Source organism: Phasianus colchicus, chromosome 7 (genome assembly GCF_987193195.1).
Source record: "Phasianus colchicus chromosome 7, bPhaCol1.hap1.1, whole genome shotgun sequence".
NCBI classification, from domain to species: Eukaryota; Metazoa; Chordata; class Aves; order Galliformes; family Phasianidae; genus Phasianus; species Phasianus colchicus.
The window spans coordinates 506,619-530,167 of NC_143442.1; the positions used below are offsets into that span (position 1 = coordinate 506,619).

General features: G+C 40.0%; 1 protein-coding gene across 9 annotated transcripts in view; it reads right to left on the reverse strand.

Moving 5' to 3' along the window:
- The window catches only part of PKP4 (plakophilin 4), a 63,867-nt gene that overhangs the window by 35,027 nt on the left and 5,291 nt on the right, over window positions 1-23,549 (reverse strand). For 4 of the 9 annotated variants that reach the window (XM_031590837.2, XM_031590835.2, XM_090143429.1 and 1 more), the window contains exons 1-3: window positions 10,901-10,960; window positions 4,415-4,508; window positions 1,949-2,061 (exon numbers count right to left, since the gene is read on the reverse strand). Coding sequence is in view for 3 of the 9 variants with exons in the window: in XM_090143428.1 (XP_089999554.1) it covers window positions 1,949-2,061; window positions 10,901-11,026 (239 nt within the window). In the remaining 6 variants the exon portion in view is untranslated. Of the gene's footprint in view, window positions 1-1,948; window positions 2,062-4,414; window positions 4,509-10,900; window positions 11,033-23,549 lie in introns of those variants that run through there. The other 5 variants (XR_016468070.1, XM_090143428.1, XM_090143426.1 and 2 more) reach the window with 2 other exon arrangements.

Here is a 23,549-nt window from a genome sequence, read left to right on the forward strand (position 1 = left end):
AGAGCCTGGTCCTGCCTGACTTTGAATGTCTGCAGGGATGGGGCACCCCCCACCTCTCCAGGCAATCTGTGCCAATGCCTCAGTGCACTTATTGTAAAAATTATCTTCTTTGTATCCAATCCCAATCTCCCCTCCTTTAGTTTGAAGCCCTTTCCCCTTGTCCTGTCACAGCAGACCCTGCTGAAGAGTCTGTCCCCTTCCTTCTTACAGCCCCTTTAGGTACTGCAGGGCTGCTCTCAGCCCACCTCAGAGCCTTCCTTTCTCCACGCTGAACAGCCCCAGCTCTCAGGCTGTCCAGGGATTTTTGTGGCCCTGCTCTGGACACGCTCCAACAGCTCCATGTCTCTCCTGCACTGAGGACTCCACATCTGGATGCAGTGCTCCAGGTGAGGTCTCACAGCGCAGAGCAGCCGTGCAGGATCCCCTCCCTGACCTGCTGGCCACGCTGCTTTTGGTGCAGCCCAGGATCAGGTTGGCCTTCTGGATCACGAGGGCACAGTGCTGGTTCATGTCCAGCTTTCCACCCACCAGTATCCCTGGCTCCTTTTGGGCAGGGCTGCACTCAACCCTTGCATTCCCCAGCTTGTACTGGTAGGGGCTGTTGTCTCAACTCAGGTGCAAGATCCTGCACTTGGATTTGTTGAACCTCATGATGTTCACTTGGGCCCACTACTCAGGCCTGTCTAAATCTTACCTCTGTGGTATTCAACTCCATGTAGATATCAGTACATAATTTTAAAAACTACACACACATCTCACTCATATTTATGTAGTACTCTTTGCTCTCCAAATTCTCTAGACTGGGACATAGAAAACATTTTCCCCTATATACTACTCATTAGGATTCACTGAAATTGGACCTTCTGACATTCATAACTAATTAACAACAAAGGCTTTTTACTTTTTCTTCTGTTGGAACTTTTTTTTTTTTTTTTTTTTTTTTAATTAAGCTTTCAAAACAAAATCTGAACAATAACTAGAGGAAAGATGGACAAAGAGGAGGGGTATAAAGCAGGAGTCTTGTCCAAAGAATATTTTTGAGTATTTTGAAGTTTCTCAAATAGAAACTCTCATGCCAGGAACAATACTGTCAAATGAAACGTAAGCTAAGTGCTATGACAAAGTAAAACAGTTGTGTTGGGTGGTGCAAGGGATTATTTATTTATTGCAAATAATCATGCCCACTTTCTTATGTTTTTTGTAGGAATAACTTTTCATTTGATTTGTGGAAATATTTGTTATGATCCCAGAAGGAAACACTGTATAAACCTGAGCTTACTGCTGAAAGAATATAGAAACAAAGTTATCTAGAAAAAAATTATAGTGTTCAGAGCAAATCTGCTATGCATATGTCAAAATGGAGCTTGCTGTATCTTGAAATAAAGTATAAGTGCTTCATAAGAGAATGAAGTTTGCTAAGAAGTTGGAAATAAATAAATCGGCATACTCATTATAGCTGACATATTAAACACTTTGCTAAAGTTATTGTCATTACACATTGAATGTGTTAGGCATGTTTCTCACTGCCAAAAATACGCTAACAACAATGTTACAGCAAGGTATTTCCTGAAAGGAAATGTAACAAGAGGAAGGATTTCAGAAGAGCTGGATGAAACCAGGTAACTAATTCAGGAAAAACAAACTGTCAGGATTACTGCACTGAACTAGCAATGTTAGTGCTAATATTTACAAGTCTACTGCATTTCTCTTTGGCTGAATCTTAAAAACAAACTTCAACATACTTAAAGAGAAATTAAAGCTTTACATTTATGCAATCAATGACTAGGTCTTTTTGAACTGTCTTATAACTCTTAATAGCAAATCTGTATTTTTGTACTTAAGATATTAATGGAAGGTGAACAGCTGTTAGTGGAAATACATGGATACAGGACATAAGAGGCCCTTTAACTTATGGGATATATGAAAGTGAAGTCATTGGGACTTGTACCTTGTGCTGGCGATACTTGGTGATTCTGCTCCAAGCCTACATCTTTCTAGCTGATTAGCCACAATTTGCCTTTCCACTTCCAGTTCTCTGGTAAGTCTTTGAAATTGGAGTTCCTGAAATTTCAAAAGAAAAGCATTCTTGATGTTAAAAAATGGGTATGGATTAATTCTGAAAAATAATGAGTTTCATCACAGTCACGTTACTTCTTTGGAGTCTTCCTCAGTGGAACTACTAGATGAAAGTGGGAATTCAATGGTTCTTTAAATCAGTGATTCATGCAAACATTAATTATCTGCTACAAAAAGACACACGTTTAAGCATTTGTGGATTTTTTCCTTCCACAATTACGATGTTTGGTATCTGCTTATGTTGTCACAATTTAAGAAACTTGGTGCCTACAAAGTCTTCAGTTTTGTTTAAAACAGACTTGCACTGGAAAACACTGTATTCTATCCCTTTCACTTGCAAAACTTCAAATCCTAAACTACATTATCTTCTGACTTCCTATTCAAAATTTCAAAGCCTGTTAGTTGAAATTGGTTGAGGATAGAGATGTGCTATTTCTTTCAGCTTTTCTTATATTTCTTGGTCAAAGGTACCAAAACTCAGCCTTCATAAAAGCCAGAACAGCTTTATTTTGCCACATCGTGCTCCCAGAAAGACATGGGAAATACAAGCAGCTGCTCAGAATCTTTTTGTGTTGATGAAACCAGGAAATACTGCTTTATGAAAATGATACTCTGAAATCTATACTGCCATCAAGGGGTATTAGGGAAGCTTTACTCCATTGTCAGGGTTTGCTAATTACAGATAAGGATTCTATCAGAGCAACCCTTATTATTTTTCAAGTTCATATTTGCCATTCCCTGAACATTATACGAACTGTTGAATACTATTTAAAGTAGATGAACATCACTATTTTATACTTTGATAAATATTGAAAATTACTGAAATATAAAATACAAGTATTCCTTGAATTTTAAAAAGTGAATTACTAACAAGCTTTTCCTGATGAATGTGTATTACATAATTATATTACATATTAGTTGCTTGCCTTGCCATACCAGAGAAGTCACTTTCACTCATGGGTTATAGTTAATGCAAACAGTTCTTCCACGCCTTACATCACACAGAAGGAGGCTTAAACACTTTATTTTCCTCAGTGGTCCCTGAAGAGCTCTCTACTTTTTGCTGTTTGCGCATCTGTTCAGTAAGACCAGGCGTGGCTCAGCAATGCACCTATGGCTCCCATCTCCAACCCCAGAGGCAAAGAGCTCAGAGTGCAGGAATCACTCTCATGAAAGCAGGATGCATCCTGCAGGACTTGGGATATGGTTTCTTCTAACTTCTGCAATGAGATCACCTCCATGAAAGCTCCAAATACAAGGTTAATTAGCACTGATTTCCTCAGGAAGCCCCCTGAAGGCTATGCTGCTCAATACAATAAGTTAAAAAAAAAGAAATCTCCTTCTGAAGGTGTAACTTGAGTGCTGTACAACAAACAGGCTGGTTAAAGATACGCCGTAGAACCCACTGCCCCTCCCAGCAGGAACACATCACTGCAGACCATTTCAAACGCTTTTTAAAGCTCAGTAACCAAAGTGAACGAACACATCCCCACACTGTAAATATTGGCTGCAAAGCTCATTGCCTCCAGCACGCAGAGCTCACCCACCACTGCCACGAGGCACGGCATCGCGCACAGAACAAGGCTGCACTTTGCTGCTGCCGCTCTACTGTGGCAACTGCAACAGAGCAGTACATTCTCTTGAATAATCAGACAGGACTAGCGTCCTCATGGACCTGACACGCCTCCCCTCCCCTAATCAAATATTAACAAGGGAATACTTGAACATTCACAACATTCATAAAAACTGTTAAAAACATTACACAAGAAAACACTGAGATGGATTTCTGGGAGCCTGAGACACTGCAGTCATACCGTGCCACATACTGAGCTGAAAGCACAGGTCTAACTGGATGGCAATGGTCAAACCCAACTTCAAGTCTCTATTGGAAGCAAAAATTTAACTTGGTTTGTTAATCAAGGTGACATTTTGGAACCTTGAAATGGCTTCTGGTTGTTTTGGGCTCAGATAAACAAAATAACCGTTAAAAAAAAAAACCACCTGGCTTTTCCTAAACCTAAGCATACAATCCTTTTCCATGTCACAAAGCATTTTGATTTCAAAATAGTTCCATACTTACAGTAAAAATCATTTACCTTTTCCTGAAAACAAATACACAAACTGCGGGGCCCAGGGGAAGCAGATGCACCCTAACCTGGGATTTTATTAAAATCCTCTTCTGAACAGAACTCTAAAGCAAAGTCCTTGTAATCCCATGACCTGATGCAAAAAGTATCACAAACGTGACAGCATGTGGACCACAGCAAATCTTACTGGGAAGGAAGGATGCACTACCAGAAAGTTCATACAACATGCAATGACACTGAATAGCACAGACCCAGTCTTCAGAGTCTGATCCCAGGTCTCAGCCTGCTGCAACTCCATGCGATACCAAAGAGGGACTCATGCAGCCTGTCACTCTTTTGGGCAGTCTGAGTTTTGGAGAGAAAACATAAAAGAGTATAGTAAACAAAAAAGTCAAAGAAATTTATACATGACAATTTACTGTCCAGTTCTAATATAGATGAAACATAACTAAATGCCAATTCACCAACCCATCACTAACGTGTTAGTGGAAATGCCCAGATTTACAATAAACATAAATCCTGTGGTTCCAATGAAGTAATAAAGTTTACATTGAAACAATGGATGCTGACTTCTGTCTCTTCTTTACCTCGGTATTTGTGACTGTAGTTGTTAGGTCTTAAAGGAACTAAAGGAACTGGGGCTGTTTCATATCATTTGCATTGCCCCTACTCTTAAGCTTGATTAACCACCATTTATCCTTCATTTTAGACCTCAAAGTCAGTTCCATAAAAATAAACAAGAAGAATACACAAAAACCAAAAAGCTTTTGTAATTATTATTTTAAATGCAAGTCAAAAGCTGATAACAACAAACTTGGGAGAAGGGGGAAGTAGCACTCTGAAAGAACACCTACCACTAATGTGTGCCTATCAGGTAATACACTATTTGTTGCAGGAAAGTATTTGAATTTGTTTCTCTAGCTAGCTGCTCTGAAAGGAGTGGGAGAGCATGCTCCTCATGCAGGATGCTCCATAGGGTGCTGGCAGCTGGCAACACAAGGTGCTGCTGGCCTAGACCAAAAACTCATTTTTATAGCACTGGCTTGTGACATGACGATGGGAGTCAAGTAAAATAAAGAGTATGCTTGTTTTTGTTTGTTGAACATCTATGTGGCAAGGGAATACAAAAATTATATATGCTGATGATAGCATAGACTTCCATACTGTATGAAAGAGTAACCAAATCTTCTGAAACACATCCATTATAATGCATTGATCAGAGCTATCTTCTTCTTCCAAAATTGAAGAAAATACTAATTCTATTAATATCAGTACTATCTGCTAGCAGTAACTACTCAGTCACTTTATAAAACCAAAAAAAAAAAGCTATCTTTTTAGTGACTTTTCAGGGAGAGGAAGCATACACGTGGTTCAAGAAGCATACTACAGAAAGACAATCACTGACTGCAGGCAGGCAAGCTTCCAGAGCTCTGTAATTTTCCTCTTGGAGGCAGAAGGCAAACCTTGCATGGGGTGCTGATACTGTAGTGTATACCATAGCTGACCAAAAACAGAGCTAGCAGCTCTGCTGCCAAGCAGTAATTGTTCCGCAATGATACTGCAATCTCTCACACAAGACACTTTACAGTCTTTGCTGCCAGAAGCCACAGATGAGACAATTTCTACCAATCCTGAAAACACACTACTGTCTTCATTTGAGAGATGAGTTCCTCTTAGAAGCATGTGGCTCCCTGCCAACTGAAAAGAAACTGTGAACACACGCTGTTTGCTATTAAAACAAATACTTGAGAACAGGTGAGTAATGGGAATGTAATTTGTTTGACGGACATAAAGACCATCATTCTCTTATTGCTAGCTTTGGACAATAAGTGATTTAGAAACAATTGTGTAACTACATGATAAGCAGAGATATAATGATCTTATTGTCATTAAGCAGGAACTTTTCTCCTTCAGTACTACGGATAAGAATGAGGGGTCAAGATTCATAATGTTGAAAAATAAAAAGAACCTTTTTCCCCATTCCTCCTGATGTGATTTGAGACCTCTGGCAAAATACAGGTAACTTAGAGCTTTATGTGAAGGCTGAGAAGTCCAACTGGCTAACTGAAGGCTTTCCAGAGACACGCAAGAATCAGCAGCGATAGTACAAACAAAGACAACACTTGTACTCATGTAGCCCTCCTCATCAGACCAGGATCAGGCACTTGGAATGTCAGAGACATGATGCTCTTGATGCCACTGGGAGATGCGTCTTGTAGCATCTTTGCTTCTACTAGTTCTGAATGGTTGTGGAAACAAGCTGTGGCAGAATATAGGCCAGGATGGGATGTTATGTCGAGCTGCAGTAGCGTTGTGATACGCTAAGCTGTTTAAATTGCCAAATATCACTTTGTAGAACCATTCAGCTGAGCCTCTTTCAGTAGTTTGAGTCGATAAAAACAGCCGGCAACCTACGGAAACACAGCCAGCATTTGAAAGGAATGCTTCTACCCCGCAGTTACTATTTTGTGGTCAGCTTCAGCATACAACACAGACCCACACAACTCTCACTGCCTGTGAATGTATGAATGGTGCTAAAGAAAGGCAACCACATTCTGGACATTTCTGGGACACAGAAGTGCAGAAAAGAAGAGGACACACACAATTCATTTACACCTTCTTCACGATACAATCTACCGGAGTCCTGCATGCTCACCTCTGCTCTAATTCTGAGACAGATTAAGGAACTGAATAAAAGACGTTGAATAAAATATTGCCCCAACTTGAATACTGTACTTCAGCGACCCAGTATTTGAATTTCTCTACCACAGTCTACTGAGGCAACACTAAACTTTTAATTAACTGTATTAGATCAGCCTTAAAGTTTTCAGTAAAAAGGCTTACTCATGCACACAACCACATTTTCACACTCTTAGTATCTCAGTAGCTTCCAAAATACAAGATAGAAAAAATAAAATTGGGCAGGGTAAAGAGAATCACAGATTACATGTTGTGAAATCACACTGCTACAATTATTGGCTGATTACACTTACTCTGTATTCAATAGCAGTAGACCATTAAAGCCCTTAATACTTTTATGCCTGCATTGTTCGCTGGCCTGGTAAAACAATTTAGTGCTGCTCTAGCAGAAGAGGGATCAAAATTTAAGCAATTCATACAAAAGTATTCTCAGTCAATGACAGAAAGGAAGAACGCCACTTGAGGCATTCAGTGACTTCATTTGAGCAGCATTGTCTTTGAAAACTTTGTTACAATGCAGGATATTTTAAACTGCTGCTGAAGCTAAGCACACTGTTTGCCAACTGCTGGTCAGAGGTCAGTTGCTGCGGAGTAGAGGCTGGTAATTCCACAGCCTTGCAAGACCTATACTCTAATATACTTCATGGGTACTCACAGGTTCAGGCAGGCCCTTCTTCAAAGGGAATTTCTCATCAGAAGAGACAGTGAAGACTACAGGAAAAGAATCTCAAGAGCCATCTAAATAATACTGTACTTAGACAGCAAAGAAGCAAGAAAAAAAATTAGAATGTTTCTAAGTATGTGGTTCAATGTAGTTCTAGAAAATGGAACGTTTTTACTGAAGTGTTGGAATTAAACACTTCCAGAAAAACACTTTTGAAACCCTAAGAGATTTACGATTACACACCTACAAGCACATCCAGTCATTCTCAGTCTATAATCACCTACTTAAAAAGGAAAAGGTGAAAAGCTGTCCATCTTTAAGTGTCAAAAACAACTAGACCAAGGAAACTATAATGTATATACATACATATACACAAGGTTTATCTATCTGCCACCGTTGTAACTGATTCTCCCTTGGCAGAGAAATTAGATGCAGTATTTTCGCATTACTTTTCAAAGCTGAAGCCACAGATAGTTCTTCCTGTGAGACCTCCTCTTCTCTCAGCCCAATCACTGAAAAGGAAAGCTGTCACTAAGCAGGAAATTAAATTCTAAATCATCCAGTCACACATTCAATCTTGTGTATTCAGAAGCAATTCATTTTGAATTTAGTAGCTTGCACTTGCAAAATGGCAGCAGTTCCAGTAATCTATAATTTCATCCAGAGAAGTAGCTGACAGCTAGCTGCTTTTGTATTTCCAAAAAGGAAAGCAAAACCCCTAAACAAAAAACAAACAACTGAAAACAAAACAAAACAAAAAAACCCTGGAACTGCTGTGAAACCAAACACCATCAAATCCATACAACTATTAACAGAAGAAAGGGCCGAAACACATTTCAACCTCACTACACTCAGAAATTCCCTGCATTCAAAGAGGAAATCCACTACCAGAAATGCAACTCTGTTAAGTCAGTTCCCACCAATTTTCATCCAAACCGGTCAGGCAAACCGAGAAGCCCCTCCTGGTGAAAGAATGATCCTCCCTACCCCATCAGGCTGTGATAGCAGCAGGGGCATCACGTATACTTTGTAGGGATGCGTTTTTGTTTCAAAAAACTGAGCTGTGTCAGAAGAGCACAGACAAAGTTGTAAGCAATCTCATTTTCTTCACTCTTCTACTGCTCCTGTCAATTAACGTTTGGTGAAAATGGCTGCTCCCCAAAAATATAGCCGAGAGATTCAGACAGGCCTGACAACTTTGTCTCAGTGAGGGGAGTGCTCAGAGCACAGGCTCCAGTTTGATAACAAGGCTGCTTCAAACTGATCTGCACTCATATAAAAAAGAAACAAATGGAGAATTTATTTGAAATGGCTTGTCAAGTTAATGGGCTTATTAATTACTGTATCTTTTTACATAGTCATATATACGCCAGTGTGGCAGACACTGTATAACAAAGACACTCAATAAAAGTACCTGCCTATCTCAGAACTATTACTGCAGTAATTTTAAAAGTTTTGGTTACATTAAGATGTGGTACAGTTTAATGAATAAAGTTATTTTTTTTTCCTGAACTGTGGCTCCACTCTAGTAAATGTTTCTGAAGTAATGACTTTAAGGTGTGGCAGCTCTATTGTACAAACACCAGATCCACTGCAAATAAAGAGAGATTCCTGACTAAAAGGAAGTTGAGCCATAGTAAACATCACACTAGCTTCTTTTCAAGCTTAATAAAGTAAATAACTGCACTGGAAAATATTCTGTTCTGGGCTTTCTGCCATACAGGAAGGGTGTTGAACATGTCAGTGTCTGTCTGTAATTAATATCAACAGAAAAAAAATAACCAAAAGCTGCAGTTTGGTTCTTACTGCCTTCACATTATTTCCAAGGGTGAAGCATGACTTTCCTTCCACCCATTCTAACATGCCTATATGTCTTTACAGAGCTGGACCACGGTTTTGATGTCTGTGCTTCACCAACTACGAAAACACAACTTTAGTTTTAATTTTTTTTCCCTCTTGATCAGAATGGAGTAACTTAATAGTCCATATATTAGTGGTCTCTTTTATGAAAATGAGAAGAGGTTTTAATCTCCTTTTTTAAATGAAGAAATATTTCATGTCAATTTTTTCTCAAAGTAAAAGATTTTAAAAAAATTGTTTCTTGGGTAAGAAAGGATATGTTAGCAACTGCCTTTCTTATATACACTTCTGTATCAATCCAACGTAGGGAATACTGTCACAATGGTATGTTCAGCTTCAACAATATTACATTAAAATTGCACAAAAGCACCTCTGGATAGCAATCCCAGCAGTTACTGGCTGGTGATCACTAGGAATTGCAGTGCTGTCATTTACTGCAGTGCAACTCGCCATCTGAGCTACCATTTCAAGCTTTCCTTTGTCCACAACAAAATAAAATGGACTAACTTCAAATCACCACAGATGAACTTTCGGCAAATGAATTCTAACTGACATTTGTGATAAGCTGAGATCACAAGACCAACAGTGTTCAGACGAGGTGACTCAGGATCACTTTAACCCAATTGACTGCGATTACTCACATCTTGATAGCCTCAGGCATTAATTTCCTTAACACTGGAAGATCAGTTTCAATACCACTGAGAAATGAACAGGCTGCCTATTCCATCTCAAGAACTTTTGAAACAAGTATTTAGCCATGAAAACGAAGATCCAAGTTTCATCATCTTGCAGAAAGTTTTCATTTAAGACTGAAGGTTCCAAAGGTACCAATCTGTTTGTATCGAAACCATATAATTTAATTCTTGTTTGGTTTTATTGGTTTTTTTTTTCCTCTTTTTTTTTTTTTTTTATATATATTGATGTGAACAAGTAATAATGTATCAAGTGCTTACGCTCACAGTTGAACTGTGTAGCAATTTATCTCAAAATGTCTAAAACAGACACCAAAACATATTTATTCTGAAATTTGTAAGTTACGATGTACGCACTGAACCAAGAGAGATGATGTTTACCTATTATTCTGACAGTGAAAACCAAACCATTCTCTCTTTCCCTCCCACCCCCCCCCAAAATCTTTAGTTAGTATGTCTCTTTGTAAAACACTGCACACAAATGTGTACAATGGACAAAAGGGTCCGGATCTCAGTATTGCATCAATTCCACAATGTTGGTGGATTATTTTCCCTACATTTTTGCTTAAACAATAAACCTGCATCTCAAATCTGATTTATAACAGCACACACATTGCAATGGGCACCAAATACCACAATGATGATTCTCTTTACTGCAGTCAAATGATCCCTTTCAGATTCTAATATCTGACCTATAAAATACACTACACTAATAGCAGGAAATAAATTTCAGAAACAATGCTTCTTTCCAGAAATGTTGGAAAAAATGATGGTTACATCTGAAAGAATGGATTTCTGAGCTACTAAAACCAAGCACGTACCTGTTCCTTTACAGAAGCTAAAATGGTAGTGGCAGTAGTCTCCGGTTCCATTCCTGGGCTGGTGGAAGTTTCCTGCGTGGTCTGGAGCCCCTCTTCCACCATTGGGGTCTGCTCAGGGGCTGGCATTTCGCCTGCAATAAAAACCATTTTTAAATAGTTTACATTTTTTGCCAGGGATGTTTAAGTAAAGAAAAGTCTTCAGGATTACATACTCTCATTTTTTCTAAAATCTTTTCAAACTTAACCAAAATGGCAGAGAATGTCAATGTATGTTGATCTGAATACTGTGCTATTATCGTGCTTCTTCACAAACTGAAATCAGAGTGAAGCACAGAACATACAGGGGCAGGCAGACATTACCAGGCAGCACAATGTTTAAAAATTATTTTAAATAAAATACAACACTGTAATAGTTATTAAATGCAGCAAAATCCAAGATGTAAATGAACGCTAGTATTATGCTTGTACTGATCCCATGTCTTCTTACTGTCTGTGACGTGCCTCTGCTCCCTGCCCATGGTGTGGCCAACAGCCACAGTGTCACCTCCAGGTGCCCAGGCAGGTTTACTCTGTGCTGAAATGCCCGTGGTGAATCTGAAGGTGACTTTCTCACAACTGGTGCCAAACTTACCCTTGGAGAATACACGTAAAATTCTACCACACTGTTTGCACACAGTATGTTATACATGATACTACATACTACCTGGATTGCCAAGTATCACCAAATGAGTATCTCTCCGTGTGTGTCTATTTTTGAAAGAACATTATTATCCATTTCAATCTTTTAATACAAAGGCAGCCACCACAATCAAACGTTAGGCCTGGCACACATCTGAAGTGTCAAAGACTCCTGTTTCTAGAAGAAACAGTTCAACAGCATTACAGAAAGCATAACATAAAAGTGCTCTGATGGTTATATCGAAAGGTTTTGAAGAGCCAAAGCAACGGATTCTACTTAAGATTCTGAAAAGAAAGAAGTAATCTTTATGTAAGACTCAACTCCTGCACTGAGCGATAGTAGCCCAAAGAATTGTGGAACTGGTTTGGATTGCCCAGGTCCTTCCCGAAATTTTAAATCACTTTCCGCAGCTCTTTTATGACTACAGCTCAGTGCTTCAGCTTTCTAAATGGATTGTTAAGTTTGCAAGCATGTCATGAAGTAATGAAACTACAGAGTCAAGCTCTTCCTTAATTTAGAAGCATTTGTTGAGAGATCAGAAGGCCAAACCTCAAAAGCCCTCCTGAGTTACAACTGTGGGACACATCCCAGTGTGTCCTGAGCTGAACTGCAGCCACGGAGCACCCACTGGGTGCCAGGAGAAACGCAAGGCACAGGTAATAAATAAATCCACATAATTTAAGAGATGCAGCACTACTTTCTCAATTAAACAGAGTTATACAGGCCTGTAACTTTAGCTCAGTTCAGTATTTAGTGGTCGCACTTTTCCATCTCCAGCTTTTTCTGAAGGTTTAACTACAGGTTACCAGAGATAAGATATATCTTAAAACATTAAAATCAGTGTAATACTTATTCCATGAAACTAAAGAGATTTCTTGATTTTCTTCCCTATAAGGAAGAAGGGGGAGAAAAGTGCAATAATTCCCTACTTCAAAAAGAAAAAAAAAAACAAAGGAAAAAAGAAAGAAGAGATAAGTATGACAAGGTCAAGCTATGATGTCCACGGCTTTCAAAGTACAGTGTCCAAATGAATACTTAAACTCAGACCAACTAAAAATCTCTACAGAAATACAATGTAACATGCACTGGTTTTTCTCCTCTGTAATTTATTTGGTCACTTCCCACTGTGACACTGAATTAGATACCCTGCCAACTGTCTGTAGTAAACTCATGTAGCAATGCAGTCAAGAAAAGGGACACCTGGACTAGCTGGAAGGTACAGACGTTTCCCTGATCAGGAAACATACACCGAGATCATATTAATAAAAGTCAGGTGAACAGTAATCAAATTCCTTACTAATGACGATTATCAGGGTTAAATGTACATCTGTCTCGGTGTTAAGAGGTGTCATTAGAGAGATACACCTTACCAGACAGACAGCCGTTTTAACTGCTGCCCTTTCAGTTAGTGCTTTCCTTGGCAAAGTTATCGGCTTTCTAACCTTGATACAAAGATGAGCCATCTGCTGGCTTGGATCCCACACCCAGCTGGGCGCACAGCTCACCTCACCCAGCAGAATGCTCAGTGCCTGCTGGGGCAGCAGGGCAGCACGCTGCGGCACGGGGCCACGCCGCCAGCACAGCCTGCAGGGCACAGCGCGTGCTGCTGGAGGGAAGGACCTCACCCGAATTCCAAATGCCTGCTCCTAAGTTTGAAGTTCTCCACTTAAAAGTAAAAGAGAGAAGAACAGAAATGGCAGCCGGATTTCCCAACTAGAAGCAAGCAAGAAAACAAGTAAAGCCGTTCAGTTTGAAGTCTGTAGTCTGAAATACCCTACGCTGATTTTGAAAAATGGCAGCCTTCCCTTCCTCTTTACTATGGAAGCTCCTTAAATGGTTTCATGAAACCATGCAGCAAGATGGATCGCTGCAAACGAAGCGGAGACAACTGCCTGGACTTGCTGGAGCAAACTGTCTCTGCAGAGGATGCCTACTGCCTCCACTGTGCATGGTTAGCTTGTTCACCCAACACACAAAAGCACTGAATCCTGACAACCTCCTAGACATTCTCCTTGCCTACAATAGCAGCAGACTCCTTGGCTCCCAGAATACACGGAGGAGCAGATTCATCAGTTCTCTTTAGTAGCTTGCCAGTCCTGGTTTTCCCACTGGACCTCCAAGCATGCAGTTAAGTTCTAAGTTGCCAAAATGGGTATTTCTTTCTCTTGTGTCTGTTCAAATAGTTAAACAGCTGCAAAGCAAATAGGTCTATTGAACTGATCCAACACAAAGCTACGCTTGTTCTCTGTTCTTCCTTCCCCCTGCTCTCCCAAGGTGGGAGGAGTTGGGTGGTATTTTTCTGTCCCAGCTGATCTTGCAGCCATATAGTCATTGACAAAAGGAAGGACCCAGAATACATGATTGAGGAGAAAGAAGAAATATGAGAAATCACTGAACTGAGGGTAGGAACCCACACATCAAATCTTTCTCTCTAGTTTCTGCTCCCCACCTTTCACTGCCCCTCCTGCTATTTTCACAGCAACATCCAATATATTTGCGAGAGCCATCCCTGTCCTTGGGGTGCAGACAGGAGAACCCAGACCTTTCTATTTTCTCTGCAAGACAGTTAAAGTGGTACTTTTCCCTCACAGCTTCTTCCTTACTTCCTTTCATATTCCTCTTGCCTGCCTTATTCTCATGATTCTCTTGAATTTTCTCCTTGCCTTTGTTCCCTGTCTCTGAGCCTCCTACTGCTGACCTGAAGTCAAAGTACAATAAAAGCCAAAGCAATTCCTGCTGAAGAGGCAATGCAATTCTTATGAACAGCCAACTAGTACAGACTGACAGTACGTATCACATGGCAGAAACACAAGGAAAACAGCAAGAATATCATAGCACTAAAAATCCTCGACAATTTATCCACTGGCACAGATCACAAAAGCAACAAAAAAATTGATTATATAAAAGATATCTCAGCATTGCAAAAAAAAAGAAGGGCTTTAAAATTTCCAGACACAGCAAGAGACAACATACTTCAAATATCACACAGAAGGCTAAGCATTCTGTTAAGACATGACCTTTCTATATGGACATTGGTAGTGCACAAGTTTTGTGCAAATGGATTTAATTATCCGATGAAAACATGGAAGAAATTGACTTTGAAAATGACAGCATAAAGGGTCGAACAATTGTACAAACTGAGTTCCTCATTAATAAAAGAAGCCTCTGTGCAACTGACACACGACTTGAGAGATGTAGATGAGTTTTACTACCTGACTGCTACAGTTAGCCTTTTCTTCTTTATCTTTTCAAAATATATTTTCTCCTTCATCCTTCTCTCTCTAAGTCCATTTAAGTTTAAAAGATATCTGATGCTACATTCTTTTACAAATGTTAAAAGAGTCACCCTGGCTTTTGGGTAAATGAGTATTTGTTCGAGCTCCGAGTGGAAGTCTTTTTTTTTGGCCGATGGCAACATACTTTAACTTCATCCTAGTGAGCAGGCAAGATTCTACATCCACAAACATCCAGTTGTAACACGCTCACAACATGAGTACTTTTACAGCTCTCAAGCCAACCATTCAAAAGAAGAGATCAGACAGGTATAGCAGGACGGCCATTTTGAATAAGTGCCTGTTTACGATCGCATCTTTTGAGGCCTGAGGCACCATTTGTGGCTTGCCTTAAAAAAGAAGAATTCTTACCAGCTGAAGGATCTGAGGAGCACTCATGCTTCACACAAGCCACTTGGCAAAAAGTAGAGTTTCAGCAGTTCAAGCCATCAAGGCTCCCGTGCCTTTAAGACGACACAGATCTCAGATCTGAACCCCTCCTCTGGACCATCCCAGGTCTGTGTTGCCCAGCGTAGTTGGGGCCAGTGATGTCTAGGACAGCACATTAGAGCACACTGCTCAAAACTGGTTATACAGACCAGCAAAATCAAAGAGCAGATTTATCTGGAATAATAAAGGCCAGGCTTATCATGGCACAGACTGAGGGGGAGGATGGCTATATAGTGGCACAGACAGATTTGTGGTTGTTTTTTTTTTTTTTTTTTCCCCAAACACTACCAAATGACAAAGATATTCATCAATTATTAATTTAAACTTCTCAGTTTTGTGTTGGAACATTCTCAGTCCTGAGTATGAAGCTGCTCAGAACGAATGTCACACCACGTGCAACTAAAACACTCCTGCTTTTACCCGGGATACATTTACAAGTTCCTTAACGCAACCAATGGTTGCTCCTGCTCAAACAACTGCCATAACAACATCATATTCCCGAGTCCGTGTTATCCAAGAGTAACTGCCAAAAATCATGGCTACGGATTAGCAAGAGCCTTTAACAAAACAAAATTTTCATCAATTGCTGAACATTTTATTCTTAGTGTTTCTCTGAAACAGAACTACACACAAAACTCAGCGCACTGCTAATTATGCTCCATCTGCAAACTTCTACACACAGGTTTACTTGAAATTTTACACTTAAGCAAATTCTTCTCTATTTTCCAAGCCAGAAACTTAAAAACTGCACTCAACCATATCCATGTAAGCATACTCAGATCGAGAAGTTTTGCCATGCACAAGACCTCTTTTCCTGATGGCACTTCCGTAAAAGGTCAGGTCAATGCTACATTAAACAGCATCAGTAATTTTAACTGCTCCCTGAAACAGACACCCAGGTGCCAATTGTACACAGCTCAGTATACAGCAGTCAGAAAATTCGTACTGAAGGAATTTCAGCCTTTTAAGCGGCATTCCTGGTCTGCTAAGCTAAGGAAGCACACCCAGCTTTGTGCACCGTGTTTCATTCAAGTTGAATGGATTGAAAAGTCAGAAGGGACCAATTGAGGCTGTGCAAAAATATCTGTGGGAGTTGTCTGTTCTTGGATACAAAATAGAGACTCTGGGAGAAAAGTGCTTAAGAGCTGAAATATTGAAGTTACTGCATGGAAAGCAAAACAACCAGCAAGGATAACATTTAAAAGCCACATTATCTTTTACCCGGTATCAGACAACATCAATGATCATAACTGTGTCACCGTCTCTTCTCAATAAGATACTGAGATACTGATACTTTCTTCCTTCCAAATTTGGGCAAACTTCATTTTTATACTTTTTCATAACTACACATAAAACAACATTTCCATACTCATAATTACGATTTAGACATCCCTGACAACTAATACCAATACATTTAAATAAGCAAATCTATTTACAACCAAAAAGGATACAAACATGATCAGTTAGTTTCACATGCTTTAACATGAAGCTCAAAATGAGGGCCTTAAAACACAGCTATCAAAAGCAAATCCTCTCAGTAACATGAGGTAGTTGGAGAATTACACAATTTTTAGTCTTAAAATTCAACAACTAATTACTGGTCTAGGGGATTTCCACTTTCCAAACAGAAAAGCATAGTGCAAGCAGGAGCAGGCAAGTCCAGGACAACATCAATATAATAACTCAGGAAATGCACTCATAGATGACAACAGCAGAAAAGAATGCACCTCCAGACTTTGCAAGATTGCTATTTCATATAATGCTTAAGCAGTAATTGCAGTTAGAGGCATACCTTTCCATTTTTAGAATGTCTTACTTTTGCTTTATAAAAATGTCTACAATTTCAGAGAGCTGATATTGAACTGAACTCCAGATACCAAAGCAAGGAACAGCAAGCAGCTGACAGGAGCACCCCAAGCCAAACAAAGCCTGAATACCCTTCAGCAGAAAACAGTACTAAACCAACTCCTACTTTAAAGAGAAGTAAACAAGAAACACATGTACTACAATCCCATAGGAGTTGAGAATTTTACATGTACCATTTGTACCTGGCAAAAAAGGAAACATTTCACTTATGCCAGTTATTAGTTATCTTTTCAATACCATATGCAGCAGAACAAATTACAGACATTAACCGGATCCACCTAATTGCATTTTTTGTTCTCCTGTTTGTAAGAGAGACTGTTTTGAATCCAAAATTTCTCAAATGAACCATTTCAAAGGCACGGAAGAGGAATGAGGAGGTTTCACCTCTCTTTCCTTTCTCTTTTCACGCTCACCTAATGAGCTCTCTGTTGGTTAAGTTTGCATAGGGCCAGATAGAAAAAGCTGCCAGCAACAGAGCAAACGCTGTCTCAACATGCCCAGCAAAGGAGGGGCACAAGCAGGGCTCAAAGTGCCATATGCTTCTTCTCTCTTACAGGAGTATATACAGTTCCTCCTTTTTTTTGTCCAAGGGAAACACAACAAAAAGTAAATGAAAAGTGTATCCATTACATAGCTGGAATATAACATCTGCATATAAAAGATGTTACTTGAAGAAATAATTAAAAGGTTTCTTGCTCGCAATGGCAAGTACAGTTTGTAACTGTAACAAGTATAGTTTCTCTATAGTAACTGTGAGTTAACTCCAAATAGCTCTCAACACACCTTCTGACAAACATTTTTAGAATTTTTTTTTATATGCTTTAAAAATAGATTTCAGTGAGGCCAGTAATGCAAACTTCAGAACAACATATCCAAATACGGAGAGGTAAACCAGGCCTCGTCACCACCTCGTCCCGTCTTTGCCCAGTTTTAACACTGATGCTGCTTGCCAACGTTCTCCTGCTAAGGAACAGAAGGGCTCATGCCAACAGTTTTGCTGGACACGGAAAAAAACAGACGTACCTCAACTTCCTGTTTATAGTCCCCGTGAGAGATAGCACTTGCTCAAGTTGAACTGATGGGAGAACACATCTGTGGTTTTCTGGGTCATTTCGGTCTCAGCCCAGCGAGGGGCCGCGGGGCCCGGAGCTCCACCAACACCTGGCAGCTGCCCGCTGCAGGACGGTGCTGCTGGTGCAGCCCTGCACTGGGGCCGTGCTGGAGGAGCTGTGCAAGGCCTCCCCTGCAATGCCTGCTGCCGGCAGCCGCGGGTCGGGCGCAGCACCCTGCCAGGCCGTGCTGTGTGCCCAAGGCTGGCCTGCAAGGGAGCCAGGCTTCGTCTTGGAGAACAGAGCCCGTGGCTTTCAAAAGCAAGGTTGCCACCACCACCACTATTCTCAACAGCAATTAGAAATATAAATGTTTAAACTAAGGAAAAGCTGGTAGTACTGTTACGTGCAGAGCCGTGGCACCAGCTCGCGCACTTCAGATAAGTCTTCACAAAAGAAAAATGTCCCCAAGACAGCACTGTGACCTTCAGGTTTCCCACTGAATTTCGATGAACTGATGACCTAACTTCGGTGATGGCCTATTTGCAACAGATGGAAATACCTGGGGCCATGCCAAGTATAAAACACTCAAAGCTAAAATTTCAACAGGAAAGTTCTCCTTGATAAGCTACAAAAGATTTTGCCATCATATTTCCAATGTAGCAGTTATAAATTAAAGAATAAACCAATCAGCTGATTTTAAGACACAGAGATGAAAGCTAAATTCCAAGGACAGGAATAGTTTGTTATCAGCTTTGAACCTTACAGAGATGCCACCCATCTGGAGACTGCACTGTAACCGGTCATACAAATGCATTCCTTCACCTGGGAGAGGACAGATCTTACAGCACAACCATTGAGCATCTCAGTGAATCTGCAACAGCAGAGAAGAAGGATTCTTGTGGCAACCTCTCTAAAACTTCAGGGTAGAGTCTCTATCAGAAACAAATAGCACTGTCAGCTTTTACTTTTTAAGATCCAGCTTCTCTAGACCCATTTGTGTGTGAATAATCACAATCTAATGGTGGAGTGCAGGTTTTTCATGCATATGGTAATTAAAGAGCAACTAAACACACAAATAGGTTACTTAATTAACAAATTCAAGCCTGAAAGTTCTAACAGAAAAATCAAGTTGCCTACAGAAATCTTCTTTTCAAATGAAGCTGTAGGGCCACCCCTCAGCCTCATCTGCTCTGGGCTATCACACTGCTACATCCAATTCATTTTTTCTTAAGGCAAAAATGTACCTTAGTATATAAATAACATAATATCTACCATAAAGGAAGATGAACTACTTAAATCACATCAGTTGGAACAGCAGAAGGCAGCTGGCTCCTCTGAGATGTGTTTACAGTCAGTATAGTTTTGATTCATTTCCCACTGGAAAATATCAATATCATGGTGACCTGCTTGCCTTCACACTGTGGCAGGACCATTTTAATTAGAGCTCTTAAAATATATACAAATAGCTTCACATAATAGCTAGGCCCGTTAGCCTACATTCTTACATTTAGCATCCATCCATGGCATTACAACAGTGACAAGTACATCTGGACAGACACAGAATTTTTAGAATCACACATTCAGGTTCCACACATAGTTGAGTTTGCTGACATTTCTGCAGACAGAGGTGCACTCGTGCCATTCACAAACCGTCAAGATAGACAGAGCAAGTCATACACCTGCTGTTCGTGTCTGACAGGATACTGACGGCAAACAGCAACCACAATAAATTTAAACACAAAATCTTCACAGTTGATATCCTACAGGATCCAAACCTGTGACAGTGATATTAGGTAACGAGTTAGAATCACACGACAGCTTGAGTTGGAAGGGACCTCAAAGACCATCCAGTTCCAGCCCGCCTGTCAAGGCAGGGCTGCCAAGCGCTGGATCAGGCACTGGATCAGGCTGCCCAGGGCCCCATCCAACCTGGCCTTGAACGTCTCCAAGGATGGAGATCCACAGCTGCTATGGGAAAACCAGAGATGCAAATCAAACTGAAGGTGACATTAACCTGCCTAACTTGAGACCTCACCCCAGACCTCACAAGACGTGAAATAATCTGTAGAGTTTTAGTAAAATGGACAAACCAGTTATCTTTCACTAATGACTTTCAGTTGACCTTACAAGCAGCACACTGATACTTCAAGATTAAAGGTGCAAATTGACATTTGAAAATAATTAGTTCAAGCTACTGCATCTGCCTCTGCTAGTCCTATGATAAGAATTCACATTTTACATTCATCTGGAATAAAAACGGGACCTCATCGTCTCAGTGTACAGCTAGTTAAAGTGGCCAAGACCGTAGCTATTGGAATCAACCCAAAATAAGCAACACAAGAGGAACACACAGCTGTAGTTCTCACAAAAACTGGTAGCTTATACAGGGAGGCACTGAATGCCCATTAACAAAGTAGATGTGTGCACATAAATCACCATTTTATTTGAAGATAAAGTACAAATCTACACAAGTTCTACACTGTGAAATGTTTGACATCCACACATTCTTTGGTCTAGATGAAATGAACTTGATGTTGGCCAGGTGAGATGCACAGCCACCAAATCTCCTAATACACACTCCTAGGTAAAACAAGGAAATAAAGTTAGCCATTAATGCTGCATCGTACAGCGCTTTGAGGTCCCCTTCCAAATTAATGGAAAGAATATACTATACGTGCAAGGAAAAGTAGAGTAGAATGCTGATGTGCACTTAAAACCACAGAACAGTTTCTATTTGTATACCATTTAAGACGCAACTCTTCCAAATTTAACACATTACATTGTGAAACCCCACCACACCAAACTGCTTTATATTCACACACACACACACAAAATCAATCAATGAAACAACACTAATGGGGAGTCAGAACTCTGGACCTCATTAGCCTGTTCAGGAAGGTCCTTTTCAAAGGAAAAGACAAATGGAGCCACCAGTACTAATGAGAATACATCTGCTTACCCCAGGCACTGCACAAGAGATTATTCAATGCATTAAAATAATGTAATATATTAGGCAATACCATATCCTGACATATAAGCATTGTCCCAGCTTGGATTGTCTTCTTCCAAACAGAGCCTGAAAAAGTCCAAAAACTAAACGCATGATGAGTAAACTCATGTAGCCATGAGAATGTAAGAGCTACAACGGCACCAAGCTATAGGTGCACCCAGCACAACAATCCCAGCTGACAACAACCTGAGCAGATGCCCAAGGAAAGTGGAGAAGTAGCAGCTCTGTAACCCCAGGTTTATCTCCCAGTCATCAAGTATTAGATTCAGCTTAATTACAGGAACTTTATGGTAAAACAGATAAAAAGTTCTAATTTGCAGTACCTTTCTAAATGTTATGTTAAACAAAGGAAAAATATTCTGAAGGAACACAGAATATAAGGTATTTCTCAGATTTTTTTTTTTTTTAATATTCTGTAACAAATTTCATTTTAAAACCTTTAAATACTACGAACGCCAGACTCTTGCAGCAAAGGATGCAGAAGAACAGCAGTTATTCATCTGTTGGCTGTAACCAACATTTGACTTTGAAATTAGTGTTTTGAAATAAACTTAAGTGCTTTGAATTTCAATGGACTATATAATTCCACGCAGATCCTGCTGCCTTAGTTAAAAAAAAAAAAAAAAAGCCTGTTGATGAGTATAAATATAAAAGAGTAGTATGTATGCTGGGAAGGTTAATGAAATAAAAGTTGTAGTAAATAATCTTCTTTATTTTCTATTTAGTTATTTATTTTTCCATCTTTGCTCTCCTGTTCAGTGCTGCTATAAATTGCCAAAGGTTTTGTAGCTGGTTCTTAACTGGTTAATGACTGTTAGTAGAATGCCATTGCACAAGCCTCACAGTTAACATTTATTCATACTGAGGGGGAAAAGCACTTGCTACAGTTCAGTTTTTAGTATTAGAAGGCCTTTCTGCACCCAAGATAAACAGCTCTAGCAAGGCTACAATTCTGTGCAACACGCACCTGATTCCAGCAGGCTACAGACTATCTCTAAGTTAAGAGAAAGCAGCTAAGAGAGCCTGGACAAGATCCTGGGCAGGGAGGGACACAGCAGAAGTGATCCCTGCTTATTTCAGTGCAGCGGGGTGGAAAACCTTGGTTAGGAACAACCAATGATTAACTCAGATTGAGGTATGGAAAACTGAAGAACTTGCACACCCAGCGTCAGTGGTTCTTGATTTTGTAAAGATCGACATTCTGTATAAATAAAGGAAAGCACTCACCTGCTGGATGAAGCATTTCTGAACTGCCACCACAGTGACAAAATGCAGCTGGAAGAGGGGCTGCCATAAGCTTTCATACAAAGCTTTCATACAATGACATTTTTTTCTGCAACACTGTCACACAATCTCAGCAGATGCAAACTGCCATTCACAAGGAGCAGATAACGTGGGGCAGGGCTGCAGAGCATGGCACTTCATCTTCACAGCACTCCATCATAACCTGCACGTCCAAGAAGAATCAGTGCACAGCAGCATCTTCACAGCTACCAGGACAAAAGCCCCAGGAACTCATGAAGCAACTGAACACCAACTACCCTAGAAATGCTCCACTGGTGACAGTACTTGTTTGTATTGATGCATTCTGACACTGAAGTTACACCTAAGTCAACCTGTCTACTAACCTGGTATCCCTGTCAACCATTGTAACTAGCAAAGGCTCATGCATGATGCTATGTGACCAAGGAGTGAAGTTCTACTGAGATTATCTTACTGGAACTGTTGAAATCTGAACGTGTTAGAATAACCTCAGAAATTACGTGATGCTATGCGTAAAGCCTTCTTTCCTGTAACAAAAATTATCTGGAGTATTCCCAGAGTATAATACCCTTTTTCTGTTTTAATTCCAGAAACCAAAACATCAGGAAAACTTCAGAAACTGACACAGGAACACTTGGAATTTTGAAAACAGCCTTATTGTTCTGCAGAGATCTCAAAACAATGCTTTTTTTTTTTTTTTTTTTTTTTTTTTTAAGTACCATCTTCTAGAAAAGAGCTGATTTAATTAGAGCAAAATCTCCCAAGTCTCAGAGTAGGCTGTCACCATGATTTATGCTAAGAAACAATGGCAAAACCCATGGAAACTTCCTTTTGTTTCTTTAATGGGTAATCCAAATAGCATGGAGGAAATGGACACAGCTCACAGGTCTAAGAGCCAACCTGAAATTTCTGGATTTAGGGTTTTTCATCTCACGTACAAATACATTCCCCAAAAGTGGATGCATTGTATCAGCCACCCTAGATCATTATTTTCTAAAACGTATCACTTATTTTCATTATGTTACTGATCAGGGCAAAGCTCGATATGAAGCATACA